Raw genomic sequence first — 16,718 nt, 5'->3', positions numbered from 1 at the left:
AAAACATCATAAAATTACAGATAAATAGAAAACTCTTGGAAGTAACAAATAGGCTAAGGGGTAGAATAAGATTATGTGGTAGTAAATATTAAGGATTAGAATAATAATAAAGGAGAAGAAGTTAGTTAATGAAAGGAGTTAATATTTTTAGAAATATGAAGTTGGAGAACTGTTATACAGGTGATATAAAGAAATTCAGATAGAGGGGATTTGAGGAAGTCAGTTATCAATGTTAAGAGATTTAGGTATTTGAAGTAATAATTTTCTTTTGTGTTTAGTTTGTTGTCTTTGTTGCGTGTTCTGTTCTGTTTTTTCTTTTTTTGTGTGTGAAAAATGTGGAAAATCAATAAAAAAAAATCGGGGGGGGGGGGGAAACATTGTAAAATTACAAGATGCAGAATGAATGACCAGCACAAAATCAAATCATAATGTGAAGCTTCAGATATTATTGTTGTGATGTGGGAGCAAAGGTCATGTTTGCCTGCCCTGCGAAAATTGCCACAGTGTATTTCTGCTGCATCCACAGACTTTGTCAGGATCCTGGTGACACAAGGAGGCTCTATCTAGGTCATTGTTTCCCAAGCTTCGGTCTCCAGCTGTTTTCAGACCACAATTCCCATCATCCTTGACCACTGGTCTTGCTAGCTAAGGATGATGGGAGTTGTAGTCCAAAAACAGCTGGAGACCCAAATTTGTGAAACACTGTTCTAGGTGTTGCAACACCACCAAAGCTTTTCCCATGTTTCATATCTCAAGTTTCCTGTATCACTCCCCTAAAGTCCTCCGCTTCCAAAATCCTGTACAATTAGACGGTGACAGTTTCCAAGTTAAAATATATACTGCAACACAACAGTACTATAATCAACTTGCCATTTCCCCCTCTCCTTGTACCTTTGTGTGTGCACGTGTGTCCCAAATCACTCAGCATGTCTAATGTTCTCAGCAAATTTGGCTATTACCTTCAATTACAGAAGCAATTTTCTCAACATTAAATTGGGGGTACTTGGCACCATGTATGTCCAAACAAAACACTGTTGTCTTATTAGTATATATTCCATTATGTGATATTAGCCTCCAATGTAGATTGCAGAATGCTACTCAGCATGCATTCAGCTCAGAATATGATGGTTGTTGTAGGTTTAGACAAAATAATGGAAGTCACAGTGCTTAGTTTTCCAGGTCAACAGGCACCGAGCAAACTATTCGGAAAGAGTCATCTATGCAGTGCATTGTTCAGTCCTAGGGTGCCAGATCTGTTACCAGAACATGTCACATTTTGGCAATGGACTAGGAACCATTGTGATTAGGATGGATCTAGATAGATAAAAAGCAACAGCAGCATGAAAATGCAAATAGCAATGACTATGAAATAGCTAACTTTTATTGTGTTCTTTAATATAGAGCCTGTCCAACCCTAAAAGCTCAGAGGATAAATAATGAAATTAAAAAGCAACCACACACATATACAAGAATAAAATGCACTGTCTTATCTTTAAGCTTAAACAAGTTCATCAAAACTTTATTTTTAAATAAGTCTTAAAGAGTCTTTCCAGCCAGAGTCATGCTTCATCAAGGAACCATCTTGAGTCTCTCTTTAGCTTTTTTGGTTCCCCTGTTGGTAATTAACTAACAAGATGACAGCTTAACTGGGTGTGGGAGGGAGAGGAGGCCCACTAGTGGGACAGAGAAACATTTTTGTTTCTTTTATTTAAAATAAGCACCATTTTTATTTTATTATTAATCAAGCAAGCGGCCTTCACATGTTCTGCAATGTTGCAAATTTCACAGTCCAAGCCTGGGAAACGTAACTTGGTAAGAAGAGCCTGAGAAAGATACATAAGACAAAAGATTGCTGTGCGCTGAATCAAGGGAACAATTCTAAATGCCTTACTTATTTGTGAAAAAAACTTTTCCCGGGGGAGGGAAGGAGGAGGAGCGCTGTTTGAGATGAGCTGGGAATTAATAAAGCAAAGCACAAGCAGAGCAACAAAATGGACAAATTTAGAGAAGGCTGGTTTCTGCGCACACGCCTCTCTGCTCCACCTAGGAGAACAAGAGAAATGATCAGAGCTCAAGGATGCACTCCAGGAAGGCAACAACAGGGCGCAAAGCAGAGCCAGTGTCTGTGGTGTCGGAAGAAGGTGAGCAGCCTGAGGAGAATTATCAGAGCCAGCTATAGAGGCTTGGAGGTTCTCCACCCCGGTCTACACAGTTCATACTCATATTAGATTCCCCCCCCCCAAGAACACATGAATTTGCCCAATGTAACTGTTATGTACTGAGTTGAATAGGATCCAAACTGCAGCAGTCTGATTGGTCCTAGAACAATAGGATTCAGAATGCAGCAGTCTGATTGGTCCTAGAACAATGCAGCAGTATGATTGGTTGGCAGGAACCACCCAATTATGCTCCAGATATAAGTGAATCCACAACCTGATTGGCTTACAGTAGAATTCCAGAATGAGCCAATCATGTGCAGCCCATTGTGTAAATAATGTATATAAAGCAGATACATTGAGGGGACTTTCATTCATTCCTCCTCACCACTATGAGCTGAATAAAGAGCATGAAATCATTTTGTGACTCTGAGTATATTTCAGTAACACAATGAGCAGTGGTGTATGGTCATTGGACTAAGGCAGGGGTAGGCAAACTAAGGCCCAGGGACTGGATGCGGCCCAATTGCCTTCTTAATCTGGCCCACGGACGGTCCGGGAATCAGCATGTTTTTACATGAGTAGACTGTGTACTTTTATTTAAAATTAATCTCTGGGTTATTTGTGGGGCATAGGAATTCGTTCATTCCCCCCCCCCAAAAAAATAGTCCGGCCCCCACAAGGTCTGAGGGACGGTGGACCAGCCCATGGCTGAAAAAGGTTGCTGACCCCTGGACTAAGGGGACTAGGTTTGACCTCTAAATGTTCCCCTGGCGCTCCTTCACACAGCCCAGGAAGCTTCCGCCCAGCTTAGGAAGCGAGGTGCGAGGCTCCAATGGGTCCAAGATCCATCCTGCCATCTTCCCAAAGCTCCCCCCCTGGCTTTTGGAAGGGGGCAGGAGGGCTCCAGCATCCCGTCAGAGCCCTGGCACCTCCTTCGCAAAGCCCGGGAAGCTTCTGCCCAGCTTAGGGAGGGAGGCGCGAAGCTCGGGTGTGTGATGTCAGGACATCACACACATAACATAGACCCCCCCATGCCCCTCACAAGCTAGCACCTCTGGCCCTAACTGTTCCCATGAAAAATTTCTCCGCACGCCACTGACACTGGCCTGCAGGCCTGATCTGGCTTGCCAAGCTTTCTCTAGTGGCTGCCAACATGTTTCAACTTTTCTGGGCTTGCCGATCAGAAGGTTGGCGGTTCGAATCCCCACGACAGGGTGAGCTCCCAGTGCTCGGTCCCTGCTCCTGCCCACCTAGCAGTTCGAAAGCACGTCAAAGTGCAAGTAGATAAATAGGTACCGCTCCGGTGGGAAAGTAAACGGCATTTCCGTGAGCTGCTCTGGTTCGCCAGAAGCAGCTTAGTAATGCTTGTCTGCGGACAAACACTGGCTCCCTCGGCCAGTAAAGCGAGATGAGCGCCACAACCCCAGAGTCGTCCGTGACTGGACTTAACGGTCAGGGGTCCCTTTACCTTTACCTATGTCCTGTATGCAGGGCTTATTCTAGCATACAGCAGGACTGAGGGGTGGGGAGTGTGCTGGCTGCTTGCGCATGGGACGGTGGGGAGCTTAGAATAAACCCCGTGTCTGTGGTGTATGTGCAAACCTGCATGTGTAGAATGTGGATGACCACACCCAACACTGGAAGGTTAGCTTAAAAAAAAGGCTTTCAATCCCTGCTACAAACAGCCCCCATATCACTACCCTGCCACCTCTCCCAATGTGATTTATTTACACCCTCTGAGCCTGGCTGAGGGGGAAATGCATCAAAAATAGACTGTAGGGTGTTTTTATGGCTCAGAAGAAAAATATAAAACACAACCCACCTACCGATTTGCCCAGGCTAATACCCCCAAAGCAGTATTTGAGGGCACCAGGTTGTTGAAGGATGATTTAGCACAATGTTCATAGATGATGGGATTCGAGAAGAGCAGCTTTGTCCAAATATTTTTTGCCATTCACCTACATAGAGAAATGCGGAATGGCAGAAAGAACAAATGCCTAACTCCATTAGTCTGTTGATAAAAGGTCCTTGGGCCTTTGTGTCACACAGCTCTTTCAAGTTGAGGATTCAACTTTGCTTGTGAACCCAGGTGGGTATCATTGCAGCCCTCTATATACCATATGTGTGGCTTTCATGAGCAAAGAATGCCATTTGAAGAAGACAACACTTCTGCACAATTTATTTCAGATGCATATTTATAGTTTTCAGAAGCCCTGGCCCCGGTCTGCTTTACACAGAGTTAAACTACTTTTGCAAGTTGACAGGAAGACTTAAGAATTATATTGCCTACAGGGTCTTACCAACTGAGAATAGAAGGGGTAGAGAATATCAGCATAAACTGTATATTCCCCATCATAATTTGTTATCTTTCTAAACAGTGCAAAGCAAATGGAAGTGGTTCCCCTTTGTTCCTGTTCTAGTTAGATAAGCCATGGAAACACATTTTGACATCAAGAGGAAAAACTTGTGGAAATTTGCCATCAGATATATTTTCGGAGACCTTTATTCCAGTATTTTCAAATCAGAAGCGCACAGTTAATTAATAGAAACAGAAGCAGATGTGTGGGAGGCAACAGGTTCAAAAAGTTAGTTTGGGCATCTGACAGGAAAAGAGAACTTTATTCTAGGGAGCATAGTTGGACCATAATCCAGACAAAAGACCCATGCAAAACAGGTACATGTGTAAATTTCTGCTACTAAAATAAATAGAATGTAAAGTGTTTTAATTTAGAATGATGCACGATGGACCCCCCACCCCCGCAATGTTGGGTGCAATTCGGCACCACTGAATTAATACTACACACACACACACACACACACACACACACACACACAAAGATAGGCTTGGTTTTGTAGCTGTTTTGCCCTATTCATTTCACATTTGTCTTAAAATAGCAGAAAAAAATTTCACGGGGATTGTGACCATCAATGGTTTTCATAGCTAGATGAATCTGCCACAGATGCCTTTTTTTATATAGTTCTTAACCTCAGCTTCTGTTATTTTTTGAGCTGTTTTGTAACTGTTTTCGCTACATCACCTTGGGACATATGCAGAAGGTGATTTAATAAATAACAACAATAACAGCAGTAACTGTTATGATGGCTGTGTGCTGTCTTCAGTATCAAAGGTGATTTGCTTCTGAGCTCCAGTGGCTGTGAATTGTGAGTGTTGTGCTGCTTGTGGTCTTCCCGTGGGCATCTGGTTGGCACTGTGAGAACAGAATGCTGGACTAGATGGGCCTTTGATCTGATCCAGCAGTACTATTTGTGATGGCCTGTGATTCGGACTCGGATGCTGAACCTGAGGGATCCCAGCCTGCACAGGATCCCCCGCCCTCCAGAACCAGCTGAGCCAGGGCTGGGGCTTGAGCCTGAAGGGTCCTCACCAGTGCTGGATCCTCAGGTGCAGGCATCAGCTGAGTCTGCTCTGTCTCCTGAGGTGATGGAGGACCCATTGCCTGCAGGTGCTCCACCCTCAGCCCCGTCAGAGGAAGCTGATGTTGCCTCTGGGTCCGGTAACCCTCCAGTCTCTCCTGAGCTACAGAGGCTCAGGGCAGAGAGGCAAAGGGAACTAAGTTCCCGCAGGAGGAGTGCTCGCCTCCAGGCCAGGAGAGGTGAGTCACCAGAGGATCGGGGCCGCCCTATGCCTCGGGGCAGATAGAAGCCAGCCAGCCCCAGTCCCAAGTTGCGGGAGCAACATTGTTGGCTGCTAGTTCCTGCCTGAACCCTGGCTGCTTTTCTGCCAGAGCTCCTGACCCGCCCTGGCTCCCTGCCCTGCACCCAGCTTCAGCTACTACGGACTGCCTCCACGTTGCACCTTTGACCATGTACTCTTGGACCTCGCCTCTCAGGTAACCCACGGGACCAGCACCCTATTCTTATGTTCTTGTCTCATTGGGAAAGGTGGAAAGTAAATGTCAGAGGCAGCATGTCTCTGAATACTGGTTGCTGGCAAATGCAAGCAGGAGTGTGTTGTTGTGTTCATGCCCTGCTTGTGAGATTTCCATGGGCAACTGGTTGGTCACTGTGGGGAGCAGGATGTCTCCTTATGTTCTTACCAACTTAGATAAACTACAGAGGATAGTTTTCATTATCACAATTTCTTGCATTTGTCTTTAAAAGAGTTACGTTTCATAATAATTAATTGCTCTTGCCCATAATAAGGTGATGATGAGAGTCCAGTTTGGGGCTTGGCTAATTGGAAATGTAGCAGTAGCAGCTCAGTGGTTTTCAGGTGGATATTCTGACAAATCTATGACTTTGTTTCATCTATTATCAACTCAACAAACTGTGAAGCAGCCAGAGGCCATGGCCTCCTCCTGTATCAAGGTGTATTAGTGGTGAAGGAGTTTTATTATTAATAGAAATGTGTCTTAAGAAAGCCTGTTCCTGAAAAACTACTTATTACTGGGAACATCGAGTCCATGTCTCTTTTGAAGATCTTCAGCACTACTGATTTTCAGTTCATAGCTGCGTATCACTACAAATAAGCCAGTGAGTAAGCCATTCCCAAGAAAGATCAATTCAAAGGCAGAAAAAACAAGCAAGCTTTATATTCATGAGTGTGTGGTAGACTGAAGGCAAACCATACCTAAGAAATCCTACTTATGCCTATTTAGGACTGGAATGAGGGATACCTAGTTGTACTACAGCAGATTTCCCTAAACTGGTGTCCCCTCCAGAACTTTTGGATGCCAACTTCCATCACCCCCAACCAGCATGGCCAATCGCAAGGGGTGACAGGCAGTGGCGTAGGAAGGGGTGTGTGGTAGGTGCGGGCCGACCCGGGTGTCATCAATGAGGGGGGTGACAAAATGGTAAAAATGTGTGCGGTTTTTTTCAAAATATAAAGGCTGCCTGCAGACAGCTTTCTGGATCATGGGCCAACATGACTAAACCGTTTCTGGTGCAACGGGACACCATGACAAATGCCAGAACACACTGAAATACCATTTACTTTCACACCGCAGTGGTACCTATTTATACACTTGCACCGGTGTGCTTTCGAACTGCTAGGTTGGCAGAAGCTGAGACAGAGTAACGGGAGCTCACCCTGTCGCAGGGATTCAAACCACCGACCTTCCGATCATCAAGCCCAAGAGGCTCAGTGGTTTAGACCACAACACCACTTGCATCCCCTTAGTAAGCCATGCTTTATAAAATCTCATCTGCATCTCACGTTGTGGTTTGGAATAAAAGATTAAACCAGTCCCCTGGTTCAGATGTGTATGTAATGTAGACCTCAGCCCACATAAAAGAGATTTCTACCCAGCACCCAGCTTCAAAAAAAGTATTCCAAACAATCAAAAACAACCCACAGAGGCTCAGCATTAAGTTTGAATCCCTGCAAAGCAGTGTTCTAGAGATGCCATCATTCACTGACGACTAGTCTACACAGGAAATGAGATGCCTGGTGGCCAATTTCATTGAAATGTCTCAAATTACAAATACATTAGTCCCTGCATGGCATTAAAAAAACCAAAAACCTTATGTAAGTGTGCTTGCTGTCTTCTCCGTTTTGCAGCAAATTCAAATTCTGCAATTGTCTTCTAGAGCTGAAATAGTCTATTTAAACAACAACAACTGTGGAGTGGGCCAGTTCATGACTTTGCTACCAGCCCTGGGGACCATCACTTGACTGTGTACGTTGCTTGTGATAGCATTCCAGACCCTAAGATAACTGGGAGCAACAGCCACTGCAAGCAGCAGCAGAAGGTGTAAGTCATTGCTGAAGGGGTGAAGAGTAAGAAGCTGGCTTAGCCTTCACTGCAAAAACTGAGGTTTGTGATGGAATGTGTGTTGGTTGCCAACTGGAAAACCAGTAAAGCTTCAGGTTTTCTTATTTTAACCTCAGATGTGGCACCTGCAGACCTCTCGAGAAACTCTCCTGTCTACACTGACACATCATCTCTTGATGTTCATTCCCATGAATGACATGAAAGGCTCATCCACACTAGGCTTCTGCCCATGCTTTCCACGCTCAGACCTGTGTTTCCTAGTCCCAGCGTAAGCACGTCTCCGCCCCCTGTTTTCCCCAGGAAAATGCACTCTCTAATGCTGAATCGGAGCAAACGATAATTCGGGTTTCTGAGGATTGCCAAGAGCGTTAAAGAGCTGGTTTCCACGAGGAAAGTAGCCGGGTGTGGGTGGGTGTGAAGAGAACCCTGATACAAACCGGAAAAGCATGGTGGGAAATCGAGTGTTGATGAGTCCTTACAAGCACCAGTCAACATCTCTTGCATGGGTGAAGCTGAAAAGCAGCCACCATTTAGGAACATAAGAAGGGCTGTAGCTCAGTGGTAAAGTGCACACTTTGCACAGAAAAGGTTCCAAAGTTCAATCCCAGGCATCTCTAGGTGGAGAAGAAGAGTTTGGATTTGATATCCCGCTTTATCACTACCCGAAGGAGTCTCAAAGCGGCTAACATTTTCCTTTCCCTTCCTCCCCCACAGCAAACACTCTATGAGGTAAGTGAGGCTGAGAGACGTCAGAGAAGTGTGACTAGCCCAAGGTCACCCAGCAGCTGCATGTGGAGGAGCGGAGACACGAACTCGGTTCACCAGATTACAAGTCTACCACTCTTAACCACTACACCACACTGGCTCTCAAGAGCTAGAAATGCCCTCTGCCTGATACCCAGAAGAGCCTCTGCAAGTCAGTGTCCCCAGTTATAAGCTAGATGGCCCAATGGCAGAGGCGTACTCAGGGTCCCTTGTGCCCTTGGCAAAGAGCTGTACTGGCATCCCTCCCACCCGCTGAAAGAAAGAAGCAGGCAAGGTTGCCTGGATAGGAGGAACATGCTTCCTGCCTAGAAGTCATTCCAGTGAGTCCTTTTGTCCCCTCCAGCAGCAGCAGCTTTTCCTGCTGGAGATCCTGGCAGATTCCCTGAGCTGAGGGCGAAGGAGCTCCAGGTGTCTTGGGAGGACTCCCAACACCTGATAGGTGATTGCTGCACCCTGCCTCAGGCCTACACCCCCAGCGGGGGCTGGTTTCGCCAACCCCTAGGTACACCTCTGCCCAATGGTCTAACATGGTATAAAGCAGTTTCTTAGATTCCTGCAGGATCAAAGGTCCAACCTAAGATGCTTCTTAGGAACTTACAAGCAGAACTTGAAGGCAAGCAGCCTCTCCCTGTTGTAGCAATTGGTGTTCAGTGGCATGCTGTCAGAAACAGTTTATCCATTTTATATAAAACAGGGATAGGGAAACTCAACAGCAGCACCCCATGTTGTCATTTATGACTCCCATCAGACCAGCTAGCATGGGACCAATGGCCAGGGATGATGGGAGCAGTAGTTCAGCGACACCAGAGCAGCCACACATTCCCCATCCCTACTATATGAATTTCATGAGTCCATTCTCCCAGTGCAGATCCTTATGCAGCCAAAATGGCACAATCCATTCACAAGAGGGAGGTACCAGCTGGCTCAGGGAAACCCAGAAGTTTGCAGAAGTAAGCTATAAATAAATCGTTTTTAGGAAGGAAAACAAAGGGGGGATCTTTCAGTGAGGGCTGAACATGCTCAATGGATATTGAATGCTAGTAGATTGCAGAGGGGAGAATGGAATATCCTGAAAAAGGGCAAGGCTGGCTGACTAGAATTCTGAACAGGACCTCTCCTGATAGCAGGTCCCACTTTTCATTGCCAACAGCCATTTACAGGGCTTTCCCACAGGAGTTTGGATAATTCACTTTCCATACTGAATCCAGCCATTAAGTAGGTTTTTACATTCACACCTCCCCTCAAATGCAGGAAAAGCAAAAGCGCTGTGTGTCGTGAGTGAAAAGTAGCCCCAATACACCAGCAGCCTAAGTGGGATGTCTCAAAGACATCACCTACGCACACCAGACTGTAAATAACCCAAGCTATGAAAGAAAAGGTGTGCTGTGCATAAAACAACCTGTGGAGCTCACTGTCAAAAGCAGAAAACTGCACAGCTGGGATACCTTAAAAGTCAATCTCATCCGCTAAATGCTATTATTACAGAGACTTGTCAGTTCGGTTAACGTCAAAGCTTGTTATATCATAACACAGCTCGTCAAGGAAAAATATTTTCAAATGCTTGGGGTGGGAAATATATTTTGGAGGATTTATATCCTGGGCCTCTCCACATACAGTCTCAATAATATAAAACAATGCAAAAATAAAATGTACTTATAAACATCTGAACACATCCATTTCTCATGTAACACCTCCCCCCCCCCGGACTCTTTCACAGGTTTCACACCTCTGGGCAGCTGAACTAAAGTTCATGCACAAAGGCAAAACCAGAACCAACAGTGAAAACGGATCAAACCAGTCATTGCTAACATACAGTTAATAAAGGAATAAAGGAGCTTGGTGGTACTTCAGGGAAATACTATAAAAAAGCAAAACATACAGCAGGTGGACAGAGCCTAGAGAGAAGGAAGGAAGGAAGGAAGGAAGGAAGGGAGGAAGGAAGAGTTACTGGAAAATTGACTTGCATTGCCAATGCAGAGGCATTAACATTGGACTTCCCAAAGTGAGACTTACTTTGCCCTAGCGAGATGCAAGTGAGATGCTTTTCTAAGAACAAAACCCTCCATGTAGATATGACAATAACACAGGCATGTTCTTCAGAGCATACCCAGTCCATCACAGCTTCCAACACTGAACAGTGAAACGCACATGTGCTTTTTACTCGCCCCCCACCCCCACCCTTCGTACATGACAGTGTTTTCCGATTTGGAAAAGTGCTCGCAAGTAACCCAAGGCGTGAGAGAGATGCCCCTTCTTGGCGATGGAGGAAGAGAAAAGGGAGAGGCGGGCAGAGAAGAGGCGCGACCGTGCGCTCCCCTCCGCGGCTTTCTCCCGCTTACCTATGGTGGAGACCACGGTGCTCACGAAATAAAAAGCCCCCGGGAAATCCCACCGGGGCAGCGTGTTGTTGATGCGGATGCCGGCCACGTAGGCGCCCTCGTACTCGCGCAGCAGCTCCTGCAGCTCGGCCGGCGTGAGGTTGAACCTGTGCGAGAAGTTCTCCAGCCTCTCCAGCCACTTCTCCTGCGCTCGCAGCTCCGTGGGCCGCTCGAGGGCGGAGAAGACGGCCGCGCCGCACAGCAGGTACGAGACGATCAGGACGGCCAGGAGCGCGAAGCGGGCGTTGTCCTCGTTGAAGGCGTACAAGCCGGGCGCGGGGCAGCAGCACGCCCCGCGGCACCCCATCTCCGCCCGACGGCGCGCCCTACCGGTGCGCCCCCAGGCGGCCCATCTCACTCGATCCGCCGCAGGCAACTCGTCGGGCGGGCGGGCTGGCTGCCGGTTTCCAGAGCCTGGCGGCGGCGGCAGCAACAAACCACGCGATCCTCGACGGCGAGCGGAGCCCCAGGACTCCCCGAGGCGACTGTTGCAGAGCAGGGCGCCGAAGCGAAAGGCCACGAGGGCATCGCAGGAGTCCCGTCCGTGGAGCCGGCGAGCCTGCCTTGGATGGAGTTCAATGGTCACCCGAGGCAGAGACGGGTGGGTGGGTGGGAGGCTTGCTCCGGAGTAGTACCGCCCGCTCGCAGTCGAGGGCTCTCGCAGTCCCAACCTCCGCTCCTCAGACCTTGGAGAAGTAGTTCTCGTCGCGGTCCGCCCGCCAGTTTATTTTTCCGCCGGGATCTACGGAGCACGTGGCCCGGCTCGCGATTGAAAAAACACGAACTCCGCCCCGAAGTTCTGCTTTCTTGTGAGTCGTCGCGCGCGCGGCGCCGGAGCCTGCTTTCTGCAGAGAGCCTCGCCAAACGCGACGTGATTCAAAAGGAACAAGGGAATGTTTCTCTGATCATGTGCAGAGCGCATTTCTCTCTCTCCGGCGAGCCAACACAGCCCACGCTGACCTGTCCCAAGCGTAGATCAGGGACGGTTTCAGCCCCGGCATCTTTTATTTGGTTTCACCCTGAACCCACGACGGGTTTTTCCTCTCCCCCTCCTCCTGTGTTGCTCTCCAGCCCTCTAAGGCAGCTCCCACGACCTGCGCCGAGGTTTAAGGCAAGGGCAGCTCCGCCCTCCGACGCCGCTCTCGGAGCTCAGCCTTCCCAAGACCTTGAACTTGCGGCCAACTCCTCTAAGGACCTGGTCCGGGCGCGGGGCGTTGGCTGGGAAGAGCTTCGCCCCCTTGCGCCTTCCCACCTCTTCCACTTGAAAAGTCGGGCGCCGAGCTCCTTGCTCTTCCGAGCGCGCAACGCTAGGGGCAGGCGAGGGGTTGGGGAAGGAAGCGGACCCCTTTCTCGCCCTGTTTGGACTCAGGCGGCGGCAGGGAAAGACTCCGGGGACTGACCGTGGTCCCGCGCGGATGGATGGAGAAGATGGTTGCCTGTGCCATTTCACACCTGTCGGGGATGTTCCTAAGGAGATGCCCAGATGAGATGCTCTTCTTGGGAAGCCCAGGCAAGCAGGACTGTGCTACTCGCGACCAGCCAGGCGCGATCTCGTCCCTGCTTTGCAGCCGGTCCTCGCGGGCAAAACAAGGTTTGCAGGATCCTGCCTCCGCCTCCGCGCTGCTAGAGCCCCGAGGGGATCAGCTTGTCTCTGGATCGGTCCTGATTCGGCCGGGAGAGATTTCTGCGGGGCGCCTCTGTTACGCCCGAAAGGGTCTTTTGAGTTGAGATTGGCTGCAGGAGCAGGTGCCTTCAAGCCCATGGTTCTCTCCCCCAGTAAAGTCCCGGGATCCTCCAGCCTCCCAGCAGCTTGGAAACGGAGGACTGCGATTCGTTTAACGATGTAACAAATGCAGTAGTTAGTCGGGAGATTGTTGTATTCAGCCGCTGACACGCTCCAGTTTTAAAGGTCGCTAGACTCTCTGCCTGCTGCCTGTCTCTGCTAGATGCGTTATTGTCATTTCCAGCCCAACTTTCCTCCAAGGGTCTCAAGGTGGCCTCCCCACCACGGTTTTGCACTCACAACATGATAAACCTGGAAGCCGACCAATGATGAGGAACCAGTAGCTCTTACAACAACAACAACAACAACAACTTATTACACAGCCCATCTGACTGAGTTGCCCCAGCCATTCTGGGCAGCTTCCAACAGAATATAAAAACACAGCAAAACATCAGACCATTAAAAGCTTCCCCATACAGGGCTACCTTCAGAAAGTCGTATAATTGTTTATCTCTTTGACATCTGCTGGGAGGGCGTTCCACAGGGCAGGTGCCACTACCGACAAGGCCCTCTGCCTGGTTCCCTGTCACTTCACTTTCCCCAGTGAGGGAACTGCCAGAAGGCCCTCGGAGCTGGACCTCAGTGCCAAGGGAAGTGGAGATGCTCCGTCAAGTATGCAGGACCAAGGCCGGATTACATATTCCGTTATCCCTAATTTAGGAATGCAGGATGTAATTTTGAATGTAGCTTTTTACATGCTTGCTCCGTGCTGGATCCAAAGCTGTGACTAATGGATAAATAAGATATTTGGTGATGTTAATGCTGTGAGCCACCCCTGCCCCCCCCCCCAACTGGGCAATCTTATACTCATGGTGTATATATGTGCAAATAAAACCATATATCCTAAAGACACCACAGTCTCCACTGGTCTTCATTCCAAGGAAAGCAAACCTTGGAAAAGCTCTGGCATGCCTGGAGTCTCTCACTATTCAAAGTATTTATTGTGGCATAAGCTTTTGTGGACTCAAGGCCACTCTTACCAGATGCACAAAACTGGTGGTGCTAGACTTTGAGGTCAAAGTGCAGGGACCCACCAAGTTGTTTTTTTAATTTTCAAAAACCTTTTATAGGAAGAGGGCAATGAGCCAGGCACATCCGTGGCTGCGGATGCTCATTTTATTATTTTTACTTTAAATACTTTTTTCCTGCAATGAAGTGTTGCTTATGCCATTGCTTATGCTGCCATCAGGGCAGCAAGATGTAAACCCTCATTTGATCACTATAGTTATAATAGTCCTGCGATATTTTTGCAAACTGGTTTGTGGGCTGTTGCTTTTGCTCTATGTATCAGGAATGTAGAAGCAGTTATAAAGCATAGAATGATAATGGAGAGGTAGGAGGAGAAAAATGTTAGCTGTGGGCTTTACAGCTAAAGAACACATAATGGCCTTATCAAGATCCTTTATGCAGCTAAATCCAGGGAATAAAATTACCTACCAGTAGTTGTTATCCTCAATTAGTAGCTCTATATGCACATGGGTATAGAGAATGGACTGTAAATAGTGAAGTTAAATGGGAGTGAAATGTGGAAAATAACAGCTTGGGACAATTACATTAAGTGTATGCAAAATAAGCAGTGACTATTCACAAAAGCAATGACTGGTAATTTAAGAATTATTTAGTAACCACACTTATAATTCTGCTTTTCTATCAGTGCACAAAAGGTGGTTTATAGACAAAAGTAATGCCTTGCATGCCAATACAAATGATATGAAAAGCAGCAGCGACAGGGAGGGAATAAGCAAAATTCTAGTCCAAACTTTGCCATGAAGTTATGTAACTATTATTCCAAATCTATCTTCCTCTCTTCTTCACCATCCTGTTTGGAACACAGCATGTGTTATGAGAGACTTTTCACAAATGTCAGCCGTCTGCAAAGTTGCAGGAATACAAAGCTTTTCAGGATTGCATATACAAACTTCCTGCTCCAGTACTTTGGGTTTTTTATTATAGAAATGGGATCAGAGATAGCTACATTTAATAATATGAAATTCCTTTACATTCCAGAAGAGGGGACTCATATTGTGAACATGGCCCACTACCGTATTTCCTCACCAGGGGATGGAAGAGTGGTGGATACATTTCAATAAATAAGAGTTTTAAAACATTGGCCTTAATTCTCTGTCAGCAGAACTCCTGGTTACAAAATATTACCACCAGCAAAAGAGGGGGGATTTTTGCCAGCTTCCCTCTGCAGCCCCTTGGGTCCCCTAGAAAGCTACTTCAGATGATGGGGTAATTGCTGCCACATCCAGATGAGAGCGGGGGAATACAAAAATTGTCTCCCTCCTGCCAGTAGATCATCTTGGCTGCGAGTCCTGGAAGACCTGATCCCTGCCTTGCAGGCCTTTTCCCAGCTGGCCTAGGAGGCTGGGGCCATGACTGACTCCAACTACAAAAGCTGAGACTGCTGAACAGACTCTTGGGTTGGGGTATTGTTTAGAGGGGGTTGTTGCTGTTTTAGATATTATTTTGTATATTTATTTTAGATCTCATTATGATTTATGTATGTTGGGGAAGATTGAGGGCACAAGGAGAAGGGGACGACAGAGGACGAGATGGTTCGCGAAGCTACAAACATGAGTCTGACCAAACTGCGGGAGGCAGTGGAAGACAGGAGTGCCTGGTGTACTCTGGTCCATGGGGTCACGAAGAGTCGGACATGACTAAACAACAACAACAAAAAAATGATTTATGTGGAAATAGTTTAATTTTGTTGCGTACAATTTATTGTTCAAACTACTTTTGTTATGTTTGTAATTATGTGATATTTCTCATGTTGTTAGCGGCTTTGAGCATGGTTTTAGCTATGAAAAGGCAGACATACAAATAAAATTATTTATGTATGTACATCGAAAGCCCTTCCACAAACAGAAGTCCTTTTGCTTTCAGAAGCAGTTATTTGGATCCAAGCTGTAATTTATTGTAAAAAAACAATAGATATTGGGAGAAATATAATTTAGAAGAGGAAGCAAAATGCTTAATATACAGTTACTAGGCAACATCTTTAGTACTGGGAGATTGCCTATATACAATGCCACTACTACAGAGAACCTTAATTCTTTATATCTACTCAGTCAAATGGCTCAAATGGGAGGCAGTCTAATTACTGTTCGTGACACTGAAAACAAAAGCAGAATAGCTGACATTATTCCTTGTTTAGTCCATTTTTTGTGAACATTCCTAAATTTTTATATGAATGTAACTGAAGTCAGAGGGTAGACCTATGCATTTTATTTTCAGCTATCAAGCTACATTAAGAAGTCCAAACATTACCATTGTTGGAAATAATGCATGGTTATGAATACCTTTTCATAATATTTTCCTCAACAGAGTTCTTGATTACTGCAAGTCTTTCATAAACACTATACTCTTGTTCCTTTGCATATTTGAGGTTTACCTGTTTTTACTTCACACCTGTATTGGTAATGAACCACCAGTATGAAAGTACTTCTTTGCATTCATTTCAGCTCCTTCAGGTTGAAAAAGTTGACTGAGGGGCTGCGATATATTAGAAAGGATATCCAGAATGCAATATGCTAGGACTGAAAACCAGTGCCTATCTGGGTAACCCAACCATTGCTCTTTGGAAAGCTTGAGGAGTACCCAAAATTTGACTGTCTATGTCCTGCTTCTAGACTTTCCATAAGCATCTGCTTGACTGTTAGGAAAAGACAGTGTTGCACGAGATAGGCCTTTGGCCTGATTCACCACTTTTTATGCTCTTTTGCAGAGACCCGCCTTCACAAAAACTGTTAGGTGTAAACACCATATACTTGAGCTATTAAGAGTAGAACCCTACAATTTTCTCGATGAAGTAAATTTGCACTTTGCCTACACTATGCCATTCTGTCTCCAATTAACTAGAGCCAGAATGGAGATGGTACCATAATTT

At 46.5% G+C, this 16,718-nt stretch overlaps 1 protein-coding gene across 1 annotated transcript in view; it reads right to left on the bottom strand.

Moving 5' to 3' along the window:
- Positions 1-13,524, bottom strand: part of KCNK13 (potassium two pore domain channel subfamily K member 13) — a 58,462-nt gene extending 44,938 nt beyond the window's left edge. Inside the window, exon 1 of the mRNA XM_083617882.1 lies at positions 11,002-13,524. Coding sequence (XP_083474008.1) covers positions 11,002-11,347 — 346 coding nt within the window. The 5' untranslated portion in view covers positions 11,348-13,524. The remainder of the gene's footprint in view (positions 1-11,001) is intronic.
- Positions 13,525-16,718: the final 3,194 nt, after the last annotated feature.

Source organism: Podarcis filfolensis (assembly GCF_964270895.1).
Source record: "Podarcis filfolensis genome assembly, chromosome: 1".
Lineage (NCBI taxonomy): Eukaryota > Metazoa > Chordata > Lepidosauria > Squamata > Lacertidae > Podarcis > Podarcis filfolensis.
The sequence above is the reverse complement of the archived record's forward strand: the minus strand, read 5'-3'. Positions and strand labels throughout refer to the sequence as shown.